This window comes from Vanessa atalanta, chromosome 20 (assembly GCF_905147765.1).
Source record: "Vanessa atalanta chromosome 20, ilVanAtal1.2, whole genome shotgun sequence".
Classification (NCBI taxonomy): Eukaryota; Metazoa; Arthropoda; class Insecta; order Lepidoptera; family Nymphalidae; genus Vanessa; species Vanessa atalanta.
Genome location: NC_061890.1, coordinates 5,850,196 through 5,872,610, shown reverse-complemented (window position 1 = coordinate 5,872,610; position 22,415 = coordinate 5,850,196). Strand labels below are relative to the sequence as shown.

Genomic DNA, 22,415 nt, shown 5'->3' with positions numbered 1-22,415 from the left:
TCCCCTTGAGTGTATACTGTCAAGATCCACACTCCACGCTGTTACTAAAAAGTCCAGCCCGGGGTTTGAACCCTAAACTTCTGGAAGAGTGGCTTCATATATTTAACCATTAGATTAATTTATCATTGATGTGACTGGAATAATATAGAAATATGTTTGGAAGTCTATAAATCTGAATGATATTATATGGCACATTATCACGTTATTTAAGTCCAGCTATTATCAGAGCACATGTTGTTTTTATCCTTATATTATTTATTATGTCATTCATGTGTAAAATACTAAGGGTGATCAATCAAATTTGATACATATGTATACGCTTTGAGTTGATGACTTTAGAGGTTTTCAAAAACAGTTGAGGTAGGTTGGTTTATAGTATCATCCGAGGTAGGAGAGAGACAACCATCTGCAATTATCGCAGATATTTTGCTGTTTTCACTGAAAAGGCCTTTGACCATCTACTTATTGTTTAAAATACATCCTGGAATGATTAATTAGAAATTGAAATAAAATAAAATTGATTTTAACATATACATATTATAATATTATTGCACAAGTACCTACCATTTAAAATATTTCTTTTTTTTTTTTATCTAGCGTTTATTATTTTATTACAATTTATTCTCAATACCAATGACTTATAAAATAAAGCTTAAATTAAATCACAGTCAAACTTATATTTTAGCTAGTTGATCCTACTTCCTCCAATCTTTTTTAATCATATCTGCGCCCTTTTCTGCTATCATATATGTAGGTGCATTTGTGTGACTTGATACTATTTGAGGCATAATACTAGCGTCGATCACTCTTAATTTAGAGATACCGTGTACTCTTAATCTAGAATCTACTACCGCTGTAGGATCAGACTTAACGCCCATCTTACATGTTCCACTTTGGTGATAAATAGTGAATGTGAACATTTGCGCTTGACATGCAAAGTATGCATCACTGCCAAACGGTCCATGCTTCAAACACTCCGCTACAGGTACATCATACACTTTGGTTCCTAATTTTTTCATTGAAGCTTGTCTTGATATTTCAATGGCTACTTTTATTCCCTCAACTATTTTCTGCAAATCCTCGGGATACTCGAAGTAGTTGGGAATTATAGTTGGATGTACTTTAGGGTTTCTATTTTGTAACATAACCCTTCCTTTTGATTTAGGCTGCATAAGCATAGGGAAAACCATGAAAACATCGTTGTTACCTAAAGAGGCATAGGTATCGGAGTAGATTTTTTCATCAAATCCAAAGTTTCGTGGCAATAGAGGGTCAGAATTAAGTCCACCACTTATAAAAAGTAATTCTAAATCAGGCCATCCGGATACATTGAATTTGTCTTTCAAGTCCAAAAACACTAGAGCTTCACATCCGCCAGGGATTGATAAAGGTCCCTTGTGATTTCTCATCCACTTAAATACTAATTCTAAATGATTTAATATATAATTTGTGGATAGAGTTATATTTTGTTGACGGACCATAAATTGAACTCCACCAGCGGCAATGTGGTCCATTAAATTGTGCCCTACTGGTAAATCTTTAACAACAGGAATATTTAATGACTCCAAATGATCTTTTGGTCCTATACCCGAAAGCATCAACAATTGTGGTGAATTTATTGCACCTGCCGAGACTATGACTTCTTTCTTTGCTAAAACTTTGTATTTTTTCCCTCGTTTTTCTAGTTCTACACCTATTACTTTTGTTTTAGTTGAATCCAAAATAAGCTTTGTGACCATGGAAAGTTTAGACACGTGAAGATTATTTCTTTTATTTATAGGATGAAGATAAGCGCGACTAGAGCTATGTCTTGTTCCATTTTTCATTGAAAGTTGTAAAAAAGATACACCGGCAGGATTAGCTCCATTGTAATCGTTATATTTGAAACCTAACTCTTGAGCGGCTTTCACCCATGCTTTACCTTTGACAGTTCGAAAGGGTGCGTGTTCAATGTTTAAATATCCATCATGACCGTGGTAAACAGGGTCATCGTGTGATGGTATATTAAAGTTTTCAATTTTTTTGAAATACGGCAGCACGTCGTCCCACCCCCACCCTTCATTCCCCATTGCTTCCCAATTATTGTAATCGTTTGCTGCTCCTCTGGTATAAATCATATAATTTAAAACACTTGATCCTCCGACAACTTTACCACGTGGCCAATTACATTGCTTATTCTCAAAACCTGCGCAATATTTATCTGATGGTTTCGTCTTATACTTCCAATTAGCGTTAGTAAATTGGAGATAATTTGCAAGAATTGGTATATCCATAACGAAGTTCTCGTTGACACCAGCTTCTACCAGTAAAACTTTCCATTCGGGTATTTCTGTTAATCGATTGGCAATCACACAACCCGCTGTGCCTGCACCGACAACTATGAAATCGTACTCAGTGAGGATATTTACTTGGTCAGGTGGTTCATTATCTAATTGATTCGTGCCTTCTTGGAGAAAATTCATTACTGATGCTATAGGATTGGCGAATTGAGTGTCGGTTGGTATAAAAATTGTGAAGAATACCCATAGCGCCACCTTAAATGTCAGCGATCGATGCTGATTCCTCATCTGTAAAGAAATATAACAGTTATTTATTATGTGTGTCAAAATCTTAGTTGTAGTTTTCCTTGACTGAATAATTTTTAAACATTTATAAATCATGCAAGATACACGATTTTAGTAATGCAATTTTCGTCTCATCCTCATTGAATTTGACTGAATATATTCATATTCTTTACATATCAATATATAGCAAAAATGACACATTGGTAATTCATAAATATGGAGCAATTTGCTACAATAAATTGCAAACCATGCATTTAAAAGTAGAGTATTTAATTGCTTACAAAAAATAATAATTTTAAATATGTACCTTTATAAGGAAAACAAATAAGATGAAAACTTTGTTAAAATAAATATACTTTACAGAAAAATAATAGTATAACCTTTAACTAAAATTAAAAAGCTACCGATTCTTAAATGTCAATTTATGAGTATATTGCAATTCTTGATATCAATAACATTTCTAGATTTAAGCTGTCAGATCGTATTATGTATCGATTAATGAAATACTACCAGGCGAATATTTAATTTAATATCATAAAACGTTATCTATTTGTGTACCAAGAATTTGTCTCGATAAATAAAAATGACATCATTTTAAAATAAACTTTTTAAACTTGATAGAATGACGAAATTTGCGACTTCTGACTTTAATATAATGTACTACTTCTTTTATTTATTGAATGTGATTTAACTAAATTCGAATTTTAAACTGTGACACTTAAATGTATATTACCGTTGATTTTGACCCTTTCCCATAAGAAATATTTATTAAAAATATTTAAAATAATTGTATATATTTGGTGAGTGCATATAGTATATTTAAGTATTTTTTCGGCACAGTCGAATTCGAACCATCTTTATAAAATGAATCAAAACGGCTACTATTAGAATAAGTGAATGATTAATTTATTAATTTTTATTAATTTACATGTGAGAAATAATCACATTTATATATTATGAATAATTTTTTGCATGTAGTTTTTATATAGATGTAGAGATATTTTTTTTTAATAAATATTTTACATTTATGTTATTATTTTTTATATTTAAAAGGCATGTTTAAAACGTTTAAATCCTAATCAAGATATTCAGGTTAAGGTTACTTCTAAAGCAGTGCTTTCCTTTTATTAATAATAATTAGGTCATTATCAAGTCAGGGCCATCTTCGAATATTCTATTTACTATGTAATACTTTTTGGTTTTCAGGGTTCCACGTAGACATTATAATCGTTTTATTAGTGGCACACTTTGAATTTTCTTAGCCGGGTATTATTTTTATATTTATTGTAACATAGTTATTTTGTTATTATTTTAATTCACACGGAATTTTTAATAAAAATATTATATCTTGTCATTTAATTATTCTCAAAAGTTGTGGATTTATTCATTGTCTGTTCGTTCCGACTGGATGTCCCACGAAACGTCTCGTTTTATTCGTGTTGATACATTATTGCATAAAATGAGGGTTTAACGATACTGTATTAACTACTAGTTAACCCAAATAAGTGCATGTCATGTGATTTGTTGTGTAAAATACAAATAAAACTAAGTAATATACGCAGTATTAGTTTCCGCCAACGATTTCCGTCCTGTATATGGTATATAACATACTCTGTCTATTTCCGTACCCACAAGAACGTACATGTAAAATTTTCTGATGATCGGCTGATAAGTTAAACTGTAGAAGTGTAACATACAAACAAATTAACTTTCGTATTTATAATAATAGTTAGGATGAATATGTATACATTTCCTCAGGAACCGCTAAATACTTTCAAATCAAAACAATTTAATGTTACATTCATAAATAATATGATTTTTAGTACGGAACCAATTTGATGTATTCGTAATTTTTATATAGATAATATTTATTTTTTCGAGGTCAAGGTATGACCTTTGTTTCAGAATATATATCAAGTGTAATATTTGTATGATTTGATATTACGATTATATGTTATTCAAGAGTGCGCGAATATTTTTAAACCTGTTTAAAAAAACAACATTAATGCATAACAAGTTAATAAAATTTTCTTTGCACTGTGGCAAGTTTAAGCTAATAAGATTTTTTCTGTCTGTTTCATATACGACTCATTTAACTTTGTAGAATATTCAATTTGTTTTAAACGGCTTTTTTCTTACATTTATAATAAACTATATACTCGTAAAACGTCCACAGCTTTATTGTCATTAGACAATACAAACCGCTATGTCCCTGCATTTCAAATATGTGATATCTTCGAAAATAAAGAAATGAAAGGTCGTATTTATCTATATTAAATGTATAATATATTTAAGGTACATAATTGGATAAGGATTAATGATGTACTTCAAATGTGTTTATTTACGACTTCATATTGGTATTATACATATAAACCTTCCTCTTGAATGGCTCTATCTATTAAAAAAAACCCGCATCAAATTCCGTTGTTAAGTTTTAAAGATCTAAGCATACGCAGGGACAGACAGACAGCGGGAAGCGACTTTGTTTTATACTATGTAGTGATGGTATACAGACAAATGGATCACCTCATGGTAAGGAGTCACCACCGTATTATCCCAAATATATTAATTAGCCTTACAACGCCAATGAGACACTGACCTAAGATGTTAGGGAATTAAGAGTAACTGTAGTTACACTGGATCACACACCCTTTAAACCGGAATACAATTTTTGGCCTTACCTACCTATAGGACTTCTACATGTAATTATCAATTCAATCAATTATAATTATCCTATAACTAATATTGGCAAATATTTGTTCTATTCCGTGAATGCACTAATACTTAAAAACTTAAAAACGTCTATAACAAACTTTTCTATATGGCCACAACCGCAAGCCATATTAGATCTGGTGATTATGACACTATCTTTATTTGGTAAGCCATTAATTTACAGTAATTATGTGACTTTGTAATAACCTTAAATGTTCTGCTTGACAAAGGCCCTATTAAGGAAAAGGCTTCGTAAGTTTTGTACAAATGTTTTTTCGCATAGACATTTGCGTATGTATGCATTTTTTCCCGTTTATTTGTGTTGTTTCGCTCCGTTAGTTCTGAGTTCAAATTGTAATGCATTATACCTATTCGTCTCTGCTTTTTCCGCTGATCATTATTCTCCATTTCTCAGAATATATACCGACTTATTTAGGTTCCTCAACGATATTTTCCTTTACTGCGACCATGCGATGAATATTAAATAGAAATTGTGCCCTTGAAAAATTTATCTTTGCTACACGGATTTGAAACGGTAAAACGTAATTGCCATTGAAAACTAAGTATTGTCATAAAAAAAAAAAAAAACAAACTGTAGGTGTTATTTTCTTCCCGTTTCACACACTACGCACACACCTATACAAACTGATTCAAAAATAAATGAACGATGTTATCAATATTTATTTATACCTAGAATTAATGGATTCAAACAGGTCACGTTAGCGCAATTTAACCAACTGAATGCAAACCGTGAGCAACATAACTATCCATATAAATACATGATAAGTTAATCGCTCGTGGTGTGTTATCATAAACAAAACAGGGGCAAGCACAGAGGCTCGGGATGCCGAAATGTCGAAACTCCCCGAACTCGGCCGGAGCTGGCGGGATGGCTTGGAGTAAAAGCCGTGCGAATGCTATAAATATGTATGTTAAGGTTATTGTTACAAGTTATTGTTATTGACCCTCGTTAGGTTTTCGTGGTGGAACTAGCGATTAGGATTTTCCACATGCGTAAACGTATGTACGGACAGCGGATGTTCTCAATCAAGTGTTCTGTTATTTTCTAAATGCTTAGTTCGTTTAAATACGTCGATAATTGTACAGTTCAACTTCTGAGAAGTATCGTATTCGTTACGGTTGCGTACCGTGAATAATTGTTAGGCATTGTGACTTTAGTTATGTCATTATTTCATAAACGACTCATTACGTTTATAATTCTGAATATATGTATGTTCGATTTTAAATTAACGTAAGAATTAATACTAAAATATTCAATATTATTTTAGTTTCATCTATAGACGTGTTGAATGAAAGAGCAAAATGAACGAATGCCTTTCTGATTCAATCTTTACAATTATTTGAGTTAAATAAATAAAAAAAAGAATGTTATATATTAATGATACCTGTTTTCTATTGTTAGTTTATCATTGCAAATTCAACAAGCAGATTTGTCTAAGAATATAGTAAATTATTAGCTCAGATGCGTTATCCTATACGAAAGGTGATATAATTTGTTATTTCAGTTTTTTGTAGATTTGACATTGAATTATTTGAATTGAATGACAGAAAATTACACAGTTTTCATGTATGTGTTGCAACATATAGATAGTTATAGTATATAGTTTATAGATAAGCCGGTTCGAACTTAAGGAGTCTGCCCACGACACTATACCACTATACTAGACCGTGCTGAGAACGTATCAGGTACGGAAACAATCATATCACGGACTACTACTTTACTTTTAATTCAACTGTGTAACATGATGATTCAAAAGTGCTTATGTGAGCCAACTTGAATAAAGAACATTTTGATTTTGATATTTAAGAAAAATCTTGGATTGCAATGTATGAGACTTTTGTTGATGCCTCTTGCATGATCCGCGACTGAGTACGTCGGTGACAGAACGGTCTAATATGTATAGATTCATTCTTCTCAATACAAATAATATTTTTTTATCTGACGCGTTCCTAGCACTCCTGTAAGATCGATTAATATCACACTGAGTTCTTCAACATAATATAAAATATCAATATATATATATATAAATAGATTTATTAAGATACGGTATACGAAATATACCGTCATTTGTTATTTGATGATGATATAAATTATGTGTTAGATAAAACATGTACAATGTTAAATCCCAATTGGTCACTGTCTGTTAATCTCAGGCCAATAATAAAATTAGAATATTTTTTTTATATATATAAATTATATGTATATTAATCGAACATAGTCGAGATAATATTACACGAGGAATTGGATATATATATCTCGTACTAATTTTCCGCTTGTTTTAATTTAAAACTCGTGCAAAAATCGCATGGCTTTTTTTACTTTATTGAAATAATAATTCCTTTCTACATATATAAAAAAAAATGTTTCATAATAAAAACTCACCAGCGTTGACGGAAGAAAACATGTCTGACGATCGATTGCAAGAATACTCATTATTATGTACGAGTATTGCATTATATACTTTATCCTATTCTTATCTTACTGATAAGTGATGTTTTTAAGTAATATGCGTTATGTAATATTGCTCATTTTGAGTTATATCGATTTCCTAAAAATATATTCCGATTTATTTGTCGTGAAACATTGACAATCATTCCGGGTGTTGCTAGTGTGTAAAGATTTATCTTTTTTTTTTATTTACTCAACGGCAAGCGCGATATAGCAAAGCGTGGTATAATATTTTATTCACATATGACTATTTTTTTATGATTTTTACCAATGCATATTAATGATTAAAATACAGATAAAAAAATAATAAGTGAAACCTTCGTTTTGCATTACATTGGATTATTAAGGCGAAATTAAAGACTTATAATTACGCTAACTTTTTAAATGTCAAAGATCTACTAAGAGTCATTACTGATTGTAGTTATGTCTTATTTTTACAAGTTAGTAACTCAGTAATTAATCACGTGAAAATTTTAAATGGTTATGTTCTTAAGTACTTTACCTGTTGACGATTTGATAACTGTTTCTACGTTGTTCTTAATATACAAAACAAAATTAAGATGAGTGTTAAGTGTAATTAGTGTGTACGCATATACAATATTATTTTTAAGGATAATGATACCTATTTATCATATTAGTAAAATTACAAGACAATTTAAACAGCTATGCGGTTTCAGACAGACAATCCGAAGTTGTAAGACTTTTTAAATTAACATGGTTATTTTTATTGCAACAAGTATTTAAAACGGGATATTTACGATGGTTTTTATTTTTATTTGGGGGAGCTCGATATTTTGACTTTATCTACGAATGTCTTGTTCACGAGACTGACTGTCTCGAAAAACTTGCAGTTTCAGACTTTCAATCGTATAAATACATTTCTTAGGATATTGAAAATTACAATTTAACGAAAACCTACGCCATATAAAAGAACCTACATACCTACTCTCCTAGTTATCTTGTCGACAATGGACTATGGACCAACGTGTTTGACATCTGTAATATAATTACGATTTAAAAAAAATATTCTTACAAACGATCGGACACTTGTGACGCTCGTATAAATTTTTAAAAGTAGTATAACAAGTTTAATCTCAATTTTATTTTAAACCGGCTCTATAATTAGACAAAATTCAATAGCACTTATAGAGCTTGATAAATGTATTATATTTTTCAGTGGATGAAGGCATATAGCGCTAAAGCGCTGTATATTACAATTGGTATAAATACTTCATAATAAATATTTTGTATTGGGTAACAGTGTATTTACGAACATGACCGACTGCATTGAGATGGATTATAATATAGAGCTCTTACCAAATTCAGTAATTAGATTTTTTCGAATTTCAGTAAGAAAATAATGAAAATATCTCTGTAATTTATGGTTTTTTTCTGAAAGCACAACGATGTCCTTTAATACTAACAGCTAAAGATTGCAATGAAAAATAAACGTCTCAATGATAAATCAGTTTAACAAAATAATACATTAAAAATATTTAAGACAAGATTTTTATTTTCATATATAAAATTAGCATCAAAATTATCTACCAAAATTACTAATATTTAAAGATATAATCTAAACGACTTATGTATAGTATCAAGCTTAAAATAAATTTGATGATATTTGTTAATATAAAAATAAATCTTTTGAAAAATTCGAACGAGATTATAATCCTAGTCGGTCATTTCTGCGGATAGTTATTAAAAAAAAAAAAAACTGCTAATTCGTTCGTGACTAATTTGTTGCAGCTATTATTTAAATTGATCAATAAGTAGGTATTATATTTTATAACAACATTAAAAATAATAATTTACCGGAATAATATTTATTGTTGAGGTAAATTATGTTATGGAAATAAATATACATTATATCTTTAAAATTCTAGAATGTGCAAAAACTTTGCTGGAGAAGGAATAAGCTGCTGATTGAATTGTATGTTCCTTAACTTTACCTAACCTAACCTAACCTAAACTTTGTAGAGTCTAAAAACTAAACTTTAAAAAAAAATCAGTAAGACTCGTTTTTTGTAATAAATATTTGTCTAAGTTAATATGATTTTTATTTATTAAATTAGTTTTATAGAATTATAAAATTAAAATTGTATTTAATTATCCTGGTCTGGACTATATTTAACTCGATAATAAATTTGTGAAGCGTCAATATTTCAATGATCTACGTGCCGCCTGTCAAGGTGAAAGTCATAGGTTGGATCTTGGCCCTTTGGGCTTTTGTAACACTCCTAATATAATGCACGGTTAGAAGGTGAAATAAGAATCTCAATGTAGTATTCTAATAGTGTTTACTATTTATTGTTTTTCTAAGTGTATTTATGTACCTATAAGGTAGTGTTTCCCTTTAAACGCACGAGTCATGAGTCACGACATCAACTGGTCCCACATCCTTCGTGCTATACACATAATTTTAAAGTTTTTATTATCTCTTTAATATGTTATTGATAGTATTCGCTGTCAGCGGTATGGTTGGAAATATCTTGGTGTATCTATTCGGCATTAAAAAAAATCGATAGCGTTCGACAGATTACCACATATACATATGTATAAATGGTTAAATTGAAAAGGTTTTTATACAGTCCATTTCGTTGTAACTGATCGATAAATGCTGTTGAAGAATATAACTTCTATACATTTCAACCAATCGTGATGACAATTGGTGTTAATACACAGGTAGGACGACGTCTACTGTATCTTTTAGATTTAGTATTTTATGAACATAAAAATCTAAACAGGGATAAGCGCCCTAAAGATACAAATATTAATGAAATTTCGGTATGTGATTTCACCTTAAGTTATAGACGATACATACTTATTAACAGAACTGGCGCAAGCGCACGTGTAGAACCCGCTACGCACGCGTGCGGCGATTTGAGGGTCATATTCAAACTCTTTAACATTACCAACAATGAATGTTTAAAATTTACTAATCCTATGAAGATTTAATATATTGCGACGTAAAATAAATTTGAACCGGCTCCGTTAGTATAATTATATACCTAAAATATACAACCCCAATAACGAATAATATATATGACCGACTGCTGGGCAAAGGCAGCCTCCAAACTGACAAATGTAGGTTTTGCTCACAATGTTTATTTGTTTTCGATCACCGCAGCACACGACGTGATTTATAAATAAAAATGAAGCACTTGAACTGTCAGAGATTCATTTAAAATTCAAGTGGTCTATTCACTCGACTTATTTGTTAAACTAAATCTATTGAAATACTTAGTTTTAGTTAAGTTCTATTGTTATTTTCGGACCCACTTAAACCCTTTAATAACAACGATATAGGTATATTTACGAGAACATGGATGTTTGCTACATATCTTAGAAACGGAGCATTTTAGGTTCGATAGAGTAAATAATTAGAGTTAGAGAGTCGGCCTTTTTTAGCTAATTTTAAAAAGAGAGAATCTACAGTAAGCTACCTTATTCTATGAACGGAAGATGAATTGGTTAAGTATCATTCAAGCTGCCGCGCTGGTTAAACGGCGCCGTTTAGTAAAGTGTCTAGGCTGTTAATTAAATAGCCGATTTAACCAATAGTTGCGACATATATATTTTTAACAGTATAGAAAAGGACAGCGTACGCGAGTGAAGACGCGCGCTGAAACCAGTTAGTTTTAAATAATAATATTGTAAATACTTATGGTTCAGTTGTAAAATTATATCATTTGTAATCGTTAGACGTACACTTAGTAAATGGAAGCTCGTTTTAAAATCATAATGGCGACGGATTATATGCTTTGACAATGTTAATACGTTATTTAACGATGTTTTCATGGTGCGTCTAAAATAAATTCAACTAATTTATCAATATTTATTTTATTTTATAAACCTATACGTAGGTAGATGATTGCAGTGTTCAATCATTTTTTATGCTTTGATTACACTCTTTCACCTTCGTCCTTATTTGGTCATTGTCGTGCATTTTGAATATTTAAATTCTCAGTACGAAAGTTTTTAAATAATAATATACGTTATTTATTTATTTTTATGCTAAATTTATATGAATTAATTATTGTAGGCTATGTATTATAAATAAGGTTGCAGTATTATACTTATGAGATCAGAGTTTTATATAATTTTTTTAATAATGTTGTTATTCATACAATATACAATTTATACGAATACTACGAAGAATAATTAAAATATCACAATAATGTATATTTAGAGTTTTAGTAGGTATCTTGTGGTTTATAATTACTCTGAAGATTATGTATGTTCGTCACATCGTGTCAATTAAATTTAAAAAAAAAATATTGTGTAATAATGTAAAATTTATTACAGTATTTTGAACCAATTAGAGCGTCTAGAGAGCTATATTTGACAAACTGATATTTTTATTGTTTATTAATAGAACAAATAGCAAATTGTTCAACCTGCATTAGACATGGTTATTAGTCGTATGATAGTTAGTCATCGAGCATGTATGTTAATTTATTTTATAATGGTTGTGTTTTTTTCCTCAGCCTTAGATAGTTGATGCACGTTTTACGGTCGGTCTATCTTTTCTTCATCTTTCAATAGTTTAATAGGTGAAGGTAAATTGTTTGTTGTTAATCGTGTTGGAGTTTTACTTTCGTTTATTAAACAATCAAAGAAAACTTCGTTAAAAATCCTATCGACTTTATTGCATGTACATGTACATTACATCTTAATTATTATTAAATTACTGTTTATTTTTCATAGTATTTTTTGAATTATCTTGTATATTTAATCTATTTATCTAGTCTTATTCATAGTTCGAGTGGGTAGTGAATAATTTTTAGTTAATATGCGTAACATTATGCGTCGGTTGGAGTCACCTATCAGGGTAGATCGCTCTCTTTGAACTTCCATTGTTTCCCCAACGTGTTGTCAAGGCTGTGACCATTGACCCATACTCTTCAATTATGCATGTCAAAATTAAGCATATATATTTTTTAAATTCAGACTAACGTTAATGTCCTTACATGTTTTGCTTAATAATATTTTTTCTTTTAATTGTTTAGAAGTAGGTATTTAAGAAAAAACTAATTAATATTCATTGCAAGCTTGCGTAACTATAACTCTTAGTATAAAGACTATATCATAATTATTTTAAAGGTAGCCTGGCAATGGAAAAGTCGATTCTGACCCCTTGGGCTATTTTCCACTCCTAACAGAACCTTTATGCTTAACTGAAGGTATAAATAGGAATATTAGTAATTCCTTATAATGGTACATTGCAACTATTTTTTTTTTAAACTATGTTGTTTGAAGATTGTCTGTGTGGTTGGATGTAGCGTCAATTATGCACTTTTATCTTGTTATTCTAATAGTAGTCTTAATCTGTTCCTGTTACACAGATACGTGTACTTATAATTCTCAAAAAACATATGACATAATAATCTTTTTCATTATGATGTGAATATCTTAGTATATAAATCGTAAAATTACGAGGAACAATTAAAATATCTTAGTAAAATATATTTAAGTGTTACAGTAGCGTGTCTAGTTTTTAATTAATCAGAAAACGCAATAGAATTGCTGAGTTTATATTAAAAATGTTTCTTTTTGCTACAAAACTTAAATAATTAAATAAATAGATAAATCGTTTTTTTTTTTTGATTAAATAAAACTGTTATGTATTTCTAATCGTCTACAAAATGATGTATTGTATTCGTGAATGTCAAAAGCAACTAACATTTGACCTTACTACTTTGTTTAGATTTCTTTTAATTATCGTCATTAGATGAACTCGCGTCCCGAGGTGATGTTAAAAGATCAAAATTTTTTTTTTAATATTCAACAACAATAACGCTTTGTTATTAAAATGAATAATAATATTTTATGTTAAGTCTATGATTGTCGCAATTTTTTTTTTCGGCTCGTGTCGTACCGTTTTTTGTAAAAATCTTCAAAACGTATCGAATTTATTGGTTAGATTCACTATTATGGTTAACAGAAAATCCCCAGTGGATAGAAAGATGGCGAAAACAGTTTTTAAAATCATATCTATTTAATAGATTAAAAGTATCAGCCAGATACAATAAATACAACTAAAACGATTTTACTGCAAATTTTTATTTATAAAATACGAAAGGACTGTTTCCTCAATCCAATACAACGATAACTGTAAAATTTGTATATCTTTGTGATATAGTTATTTAAGTGTCCGTGGCTTGAAGGTGTCTTGTTTGAGTTATTTTTTTATTCTTGGACCGTAGGCTTAATACCAGTTGTAAAACAGATTATTAAAAACGGTTACACATTAATATGTATATTTTTTATATTATTCGTACGTAGTCTAAATTTTAAATCAACTATTCAATTAATTAATTATAGGTATTATATATGAAACGAAAAAAACATAAAGATTTGACCCCAATGCTCAATTTTTAAATGCGTAGGTTATAATAAATAGCACTTAGTAATATGGTTTAATTTTTGTTTTTAAACTGATGATTTAATATGAAATGTCCCCCAGTTAATTTTTTTATTTTACGATGTTAAGTGAACTTTTATAAACATTTACAAGCTCTAGGATTACGCGGTAGTATTATTTGCCTAGTTTATTAAAATACTTAAAAAAATATTATAAATTCAATACCTAAACCAGATAACATGTCTAGGCTACTTACTAGATTTAGCCGTTTAAGTGCTTTGGACAAACAGACAGTGGCTTTTGATAATATAATAAATAATTCAAGTTATGTTTTAATGTCAATGGGATGCTATTAAGATATAAATATTTTTTGATCATCATCAGCTGGCTTTTATTTTTTTTTACTTTACTTTAAGTTACCGAGTGTTATTGTTATTTAATTATTTCGCAGTCACATTATTATTAAATAAAACAAACTTAGTATAAACTAATTATAATTTGAAGTATTTTTTTATTTCGCATAACGTGTGTGAACACAGCTTTATAGAACCCTACGTCACCGTCACACAGGTTGTTTGACATTTCAAGTTTGCCGATAGTTTGTGCGTTGTAAGTAAAATCGTGGAGAAGAAATACCACCTTTGTATATGATAGGTGTATTATTAATATTATATTTTTATAGCATTCAAGCTGATGGACCGACCACCTGATGGTAAGTGATCATCACTGTCCATTGTCATTGAACCCGTAAGAATATATGATACGCTCTATAATTCGAGAATAAGTATTTTATTTGTCGATGTGGACGACAACAAGAATTACAGTGAGTTTACCGGTTAATAGCACTGGGGCATTGCTCGCCCTTGGTGCATGAAAACCTCGTTCTTGGCCCTCTTTCTCTATTCGTTTTACATTATCATTTTATATCGCGTGATAAATGCGTTGATCTAAACTTTGTTACGTGTTACGCTCTTGGAAATTATATTGCCCGTGCCTCAAATATTGTTAATGCAACAGTTAGATTGTTTGCTTTACTTTCAGGTGTTGTGTTACTGTTAAGTGTTGAATACTCAAACGATTATCATAAACGTTTCCATACACCTTGTCCGGAGTACTGAATCGGACAAAGGCTACATTAAATGCGACACACCCCCCGCGGAGAATGCCGCGGAAACTAGTTGAGATGTGGGTATATTTATCTTATATACGAGTGTTCTGTTTATGCAGTTAAAGTCAAAAACGGTTGCGCTGATTTCGATCGTTTTTTTTAATTGGGTGGATCCCTGGATGGTTTAGGTTAGACCCGGTAGGTGGCGTTGCGATCGGGAAGTAAATATAATTTTTATTTCACTTGGATGAAGACGGGATGGCCAGCTCGTATGTGATAAAACGACAATTCAAAAGATCTCACAAGAGCGTGTAATATTTTACTTTTTAGATGAAATAATATAATAATAATAATTATTATATATCGAATTTACGCTTTACATTCGAGAATATCGTTCGTATTTAATAAATACCGTCATTAGTGTAAAAGAGTAACTTCTCGTCACAGTTAAATCAACATTCCGAACAGGTGGTATATTCCCGCTTAATTGCACGTTGCACTAGTTAAGAAGCGATAAAAATATACATTTGTAAGCCCAACCTTAAGTAGAGTATATTTTAAGATTATAGAAGAACATGCATTGTAAATGTTTATCTATTTATATATATATTTATAACTTACAATCGAGTTGATATTTAGATGCGGCTCTGTTAAGCTGTTCCTGCTATTTTAAGACTAAATTATAAGTAGGTTTTTGTGACTAGTTGATAAATATGTCGGCCTTTGGGAAATGACGTGACGCATTTAAACGAGGTTTAATGGACTAGTGAATCTATTTATGCATACTACCGTATTTTTTTTTTTGAATAAGCTATATGTAGGCGTCGAAGATAAATAATCAAAATATACTTTATTCAAGTAGGCTTTTACATGCACTTTTGAATCGTCATTTAACAAACTGTGTTAAGTAAAGCTACCACCGGTTCGGAATATATTTTTTACTGAGAAGAACTGGCAAGAAACTCAGTAGCTACTCTGTTTCAACATCTAAAAATACAGTCATGTTAGTTTAATACGATTATATATGTATGTTATATATCCTGCCTGAAAGTCAACAAGCATTTATCATCTATATAATCTTGTATCGAATAATATGCCTTCTTTACCAATGTATTTTTTTTACAAATGACTTGAATCTATGAAACGGCAAAGTTAATGTCTGCGGAATTTTATTATAGAAACGGATACCCTGCCCCAAGAATGATTTATTGACTTTGCGGAGTCGGAATAAGCGTATCCTTACTTCCTGTGCACATACAATGTTTATCATTGATTTTATCAAAGTGATCCATGCTACTGTGAATAAACCTAATATTGTTGTAAATATATTGTGACGCAACAGAATCAGTTTAGTTGTGGTCCTACTTTGTTAAAAATATCCCGAAGAGAGTCTCTAGCTCCAGGAATATAAATATAATAACAACATATATTTTATGTGCGTGTAATGCATTTTGAAATCGTGGGTATGTAGTGTATCAAACAATTACGACCTTAAGAATTATCAATGTCGTATAATTGCAGAAATTAAATATTCTTATGCAACGATATAACAATGTCCGATTGTTTATAGCTAATTGAGTTAATTCATTTATAAATAAAAATTACGAGTTAGAAATATTTTCCATATAAATATATATTCATGCATATGTTTAATTCAATATAAAAATGACGAATTATGTGATCTTTATAAAATTTTACTCAGGTTTTGTAGATTTAATTTTTTAGACCAATGTCTCGTTTTTTTTTTATAGAATTATTTGAACATCTTTAAATGCTTTTTATGTTTGTGATGATAAATAAATATTATTGTAAGTGCACAGCGTTTGTAATTTAATCGATAAATGATCTATATTATGTATTCCAGTAACAGACAAAATACGTGGTTCGAATATCGGTGTATGATCCCACGTTTATATATATATATATTTCTTGTTGAATTGATAAAATCTTTAAAATACTTTATAAAGTTATATAAATTAAAGTAATAAAATACTATGTTATCATAATTAACGTTAAAATATTTTTATAATCGTTAGTTTTAACTGTTCTTTTAATTCATTTTATAAGTGTTTGAAATAATAGTTTTTCTTAATTTATTTCGGTTTTATAATCTTTTGATTTTTTGAAATTATAATCTTATAGTCTCTTTTTTAATTTGATGTTATTTTTGTTATTTTAAATTATAATAACACTGAAAACACCAAAATTAATTAATTGCGGAACAGTTTTTAATATAATGCAATGAAAAATAATTGAATTAAAAGATCTTAAGATCCTTAAAAATACCCGTGACATTGATTTTTTTTTTAATAATATGCTGAAGTATTTGACTGCTTTTGTGTATGTCTATTATTCTTGCTTAACACGATAATAAATACTATTAATTATTTTTATAAAAAATATTTTTGGTAAAAATAATATATAAAAAACAATAGTTACATATACGTATATAAATAATTTACCAATAATATATATTGGTAAATTATTTTTGTGTAACTATTTAAAAAATATATTTATAATAATATACTCACTTTTTATACCGTAATAGTAATCCGTACACTAATAATAACATGCGCACACCGCACTGCACCAACTAACCCTGCTACGAGTTAGCTCAATGACTGCGCGCAGGACGATCTTCGAACAGCACTAGCTGCGCTGAACGATTCGCTTCAAGTTATATTTGTTAATGGAAACGCTTGTGACGCGACGCTCTCACCGTGACCTCTCTTTCACGATCAAGTTCAACGCAGTTTGGCGTTTTGACGTCACTGCGTAACCGCTCCTTAATCATCCATCACAAGAACAAAATAATAATAATAGGCTTAACAGGGCTTCGTCGTAGTGTTCTGTATTCATTGCGTTGCGTTTAGATACGCTAAAAAACTTTTCCGTTTTAACCGCGCATGCAATACAGCTTGAAATGCAAGCAGTGATTCAAGTGATAATAATGATATCAGTTTCGAAAGTCGACAATTATCGACCTTACTTATAAACGGCGTTTAATAGGTATTTATGAACAATGTTTGGGCTTATGTGGGCTCTTATTTTATCATTCGAATTCTAGTTATAATGTGTTAAAATAGTCGTTCGTGTTTCGAAAGAAAAATAAATACATATAAAAAGATCATAAGCAATAATATTTAAGTTTAATTATATTTTCTACTCGTATAATCATAGTAACGACCTCGTTGTTTTAGTAATTAATTTATGAGGATTTAGATTTTGAGGTCCTGGGTTCAATCCCTGGATTTGGCTACTAAAATGCATTTTTTTTTCTCCAAGAAGATGAAGTTGGTTGTGTTTACACTCGCGTCCCATAACCACCGTTATTAACTCTAGTAAATAGGAGTAAAGTTAAACTAACAACACCTAGTTTCCGACTTCGAAAAGTTAATACATCCTTCCTGAAGCACGGTACTCGTTTCTACCTATGATAAGGTTTCACCGGGTTATAGTAAGATAAAAAAGTGTGGACATAGTATTTATTGATTACTAACAGGATATGTATATATTTAATAGAACATTACCGACATCTTTTATTAAAATGGTAAAGAGGTAAAGAGTAACTACTGACTTTCTTGTACGGTGGTATAGTAGTGCTACGTTGAATTCATTCTCTGTAACATGACGATACATGTTTTTTTGAGCTAATATTTTGATATCGATTGATCGAATAAAAAATATTTTGATTTTGCACTAAATGTACACTGCGCTATCCCCTAAGAATAGACACTGAAGCCGAAATTAACCATGCAAACAATCCACAACATGCCAATATCACAAGTTACCATCATCATCAATTCTAGTAATTGTATTGGTGTTATGATTAACAGATTAACGCAAGAAGTAATAGAAACTTAACTTTTTGAGTAGGGGGATTATGTATTGTATTAAATATCGATACAACGAAAACAATTGACACCTACTTTTAAACAACTTATTGTAGTATGTATATATGAAAAAAATGGAATTAATTTTGAAGTAGGTAGTACTTCATTTTTAGGGTTCCGGAGCCAAATGGCAAAAAACGGAATCCTTATGGATTCGTCATGTCTATCTGTCTGTCTGTTCGTCCGTGTGTCACAGCCACTTTTTTTCGATACTATAAGAACTATACTGTTGAAACTTAGTAAGTATGTAGATATGTTCTGTGAACTGCATTAAGATTTTCACACAAAAATAGAAAAAAAAAGCAATAAATTTTCCCCTGAGAACTGAAACACACATTTTTTTTTATGAGGTTTCTAATATATTTTTTTTCTAAACTGAATAGTTTGCGCGAGAGACTGACTTCTAAAATAAAAGAATTAAAAAACTAAAAAAATATTTGATGTATATACCATGCAAACTTCCATCGAAAATTGATTTGAACGAGATGCAGTAAGTAGTTCTTTTTTAATACGTCATTAATCGTAAACCGCAATTTATCTTTCATTCAATCAACTGAAATATAAAAAAAATAAAATATTTCATACACATTAAGCTTATGCATAAACCGTAAACCATTATTTTCTAATAAAAAATCGGTAATAGGTGCCTATTAGCTTGTTTAGCTATCACAAGCCTATAGTTAGATCTAAATCTTTTTTTTTATTTAGGTATTCAATTTAAATGTTTACTTATCAATAATTTAATTTAAAAAAAAAAGCTATTATTAAAACATCGATCAAAATTACAACGAACTACAAGAACTTTTATATTATATTACTTGCTGCTACGGAACCCTCCATGAGCGAGTCTGATTCGCACTTGGCCGCTTTTTTTCTATATGATGGAATATTTCATGAAAACTTCCATCTGTTAAGACAAATAAACTTAATGAGTCATGTTAAACTTCTTATGTTATTGTAAGAAACAATATTAAAAAATACTTTCTTGGTATAAACCTATGTCAGTAGGCAGTAGGTAGGAAAATTTATAACAATCACTCGAAATTTAACGTGTGTTGTCATTAATATTGGTTGGGAGATTAAATTTTTAATCTTGTTATCTTAAATTGTAAGGATACATTTTAGGCAAATTAATTTTTACAGCTAAATTTTGCTACTTCTGGACGAAATTAATTAATATAATTTAAAAATATTTAATTAAAGTTGCCCTAGAGTTAAATTCAATTTGCAAGTGTGTGTATATAAATTTTAATGCTGCCTGGTAATGAAAACATACAGGTACACCATAAAACAATACAAACTTAAAAAAAATATATATTAACGGCATGGACAACACGTCTATGGAGACACAAATATAAGAATTATAATAAAAAAGGTATGTTTATATGTTCAATAACTTGGCTGTGTGTGTCTGTGTTTTGCGTGAAAACATAACAGCCGTATTTATGTGTGCGAAATGCGTGCGTGAACCCGCAAGATGCTTGTGTGCTTTTAAGAATACATACATGTGTTTGTGATTGTTTATTTATTTACACACACTATTAAAGCTTTACTTTTATGCAATTAGTAATATCAGTCCGTAAATGAATCTAATAAGTCGATATCGACCTACTTCTAATTTTTGTATATCTTTGTATTTTTGAAATTATATGTATTTTGAATGAAAGGTATATACCATCGTCTCCAAACATTGAACGCGTCATATATTAATTACTCTGAGCTGCCTGATTAGGCATATAATTCGATTTAACTGCTTTTCTTATAATAAGAATCATTTTATAATAATAATAATCTTTACACATTTATTTTATAAGAAAAAACTGAATCTAATAATTGTTAAGATAAACACGGTCTTCAAGAAAATCTATCAATCTTCTAATTCTGTAACGAGGAAGAATATTTTGGTTCCGGAACTTTTTTTTTATTTGAGGCAGTTCATTTTACTTAGTCAATATTAATTCGCTTTGGTTTGACACGTAGATTAAAACAAATGAGAAACGACTATATTATATACGAGCTGTCAATGAATATTATTAGTAGGTGTTGACAAATAACTAATAACAAGGAAAGCTTTTTATGCCTAATATGTGAAAACGCTAGCAAAGCCGCTGGCGGCAACAGGTGTACAAGACACAAGTCACGTGTCCTCAATCCAAGATTGCCTATCCGATCCGTAGGCGTCCTAAGCACGTCCTACATGACCCCGTCGACAGACTCACTGCCGACAACTCTATTTCTATAGGCAACACAGATAACACACACCGAACCCGCCGACGGGGTCGAGGTCCCTCTTACTTACCGACTCGACGATGAATGCACACGTCATTCTTCCCTCCCGTCGACGACGGCGTCCTAGACGCCGAGGTCCGGCCTCGTCAGGAGTTCGAGACTGACAAGTTGGTAAATAATCTACACACTCGATATATGTAACGTATAACACGAACGCTTGTTAAGAAAAACATTTCAAAGAAACAGTTCTACTTTGTTAAAATATTATGTTATTATTTAGCAGTTTCATTTTTATATCGAATTGGAGGCGATTCGATTATTTTATTCACATTTTTGGGATATTTATGTGTTTGAGTATAGCGTGAAGGTGTAGAGTATGTTGTTGAATAACCCAGATATATTTGGTATGTAGTTTACATAAAGTGTTTTATTGAAAACAGAGTAACAACGCAATTTCTTGGCGTTTCTTCTTGATATAATTTCAAATCGAAATACAAAAGTTATTTTTTATTTATTTATTATATTTTGATTTTTAATCGACGTCAAAAAGGAGGAGGGTATGAATTCGCCTGTATTTTTTAAAATTTAAATTGGTATCCGATGTATTGTTTCACTGACATGATTCAAGAAATAAAATTAGCAGGAAGCATTGTCAAAAATTATCATTATAATTATTTTACATAATATGACGCATCTTAAGTTAATTAAAAGTTTTATGTATAAAGTAATTTTATTTAAATTACTATGTTTTATCAATTAATTATTAAGGGTATACAACTGTTAGTTCAATATGTTTCGTTCGTAAACATAAAATTTAAGTACTGCTTTTACATAATATAATCGATTTATATGTAACGAGCCGGCGAGCATTTTTCTGCATGGTTTGGCTCATATTTCATGTTTTTAGAACTAAATAAGAGAATTCCGTGTTCCCAAAATCCAGTTTCAAAGGCAGACAAACGATATATTGTCCCCAATGCTAATTAAAAAACGCTTCTAATTAACAACGTATGTTATCGCACCACAGTGGCAGATGTGATCCTTAATGTCTTGAAGATCAATATAGAAATTG

The 22,415-nt window shown here is 30.2% G+C and overlaps 2 protein-coding genes across 4 annotated transcripts in view; one reads left to right on the top strand and one right to left on the bottom strand.

Annotated features, from left to right (window-relative positions):
- LOC125071746 (flotillin-2) overlaps window positions 1-22,415 on the top strand; it is a 251,237-nt gene that overhangs the window by 31,293 nt on the left and 197,529 nt on the right. The gene's annotated exons all lie outside the window — the stretch shown is intronic.
- LOC125071740 (glucose dehydrogenase [FAD, quinone]-like) lies at window positions 547-17,882 on the bottom strand. 3 transcript variants are annotated; one of them, XM_047682096.1, is made up of 3 exons: window positions 17,753-17,882; window positions 8,689-8,742; window positions 547-2,567 (listed from the first exon to the last, which is right to left on the bottom strand). In XM_047682096.1, the coding sequence occupies exon 3, from the start codon at window positions 2,565-2,567 to the stop codon at window positions 696-698; it is 1,872 nt and encodes a 623-aa protein (XP_047538052.1). In that variant the 5' UTR covers window positions 8,689-8,742; window positions 17,753-17,882; the 3' UTR covers window positions 547-695. The 3 variants fall into 3 exon arrangements, with proteins under 3 accessions (XP_047538052.1, XP_047538051.1, XP_047538050.1); XM_047682095.1 differs by lacking the exons at window positions 8,689-8,742; window positions 17,753-17,882 and adding an exon at window positions 7,681-7,723; XM_047682094.1 differs by lacking the exon at window positions 8,689-8,742 and having other exon boundaries at window positions 548-2,567.

Excerpts from the sequence above, each read along its gene's own strand:
- LOC125071740 (XM_047682096.1), bottom strand. The coding sequence starts at position 2,567 with ATGAGGAATCAGCATCGATCGCTGACATTTAAGGTGGCGCTATGGGTA.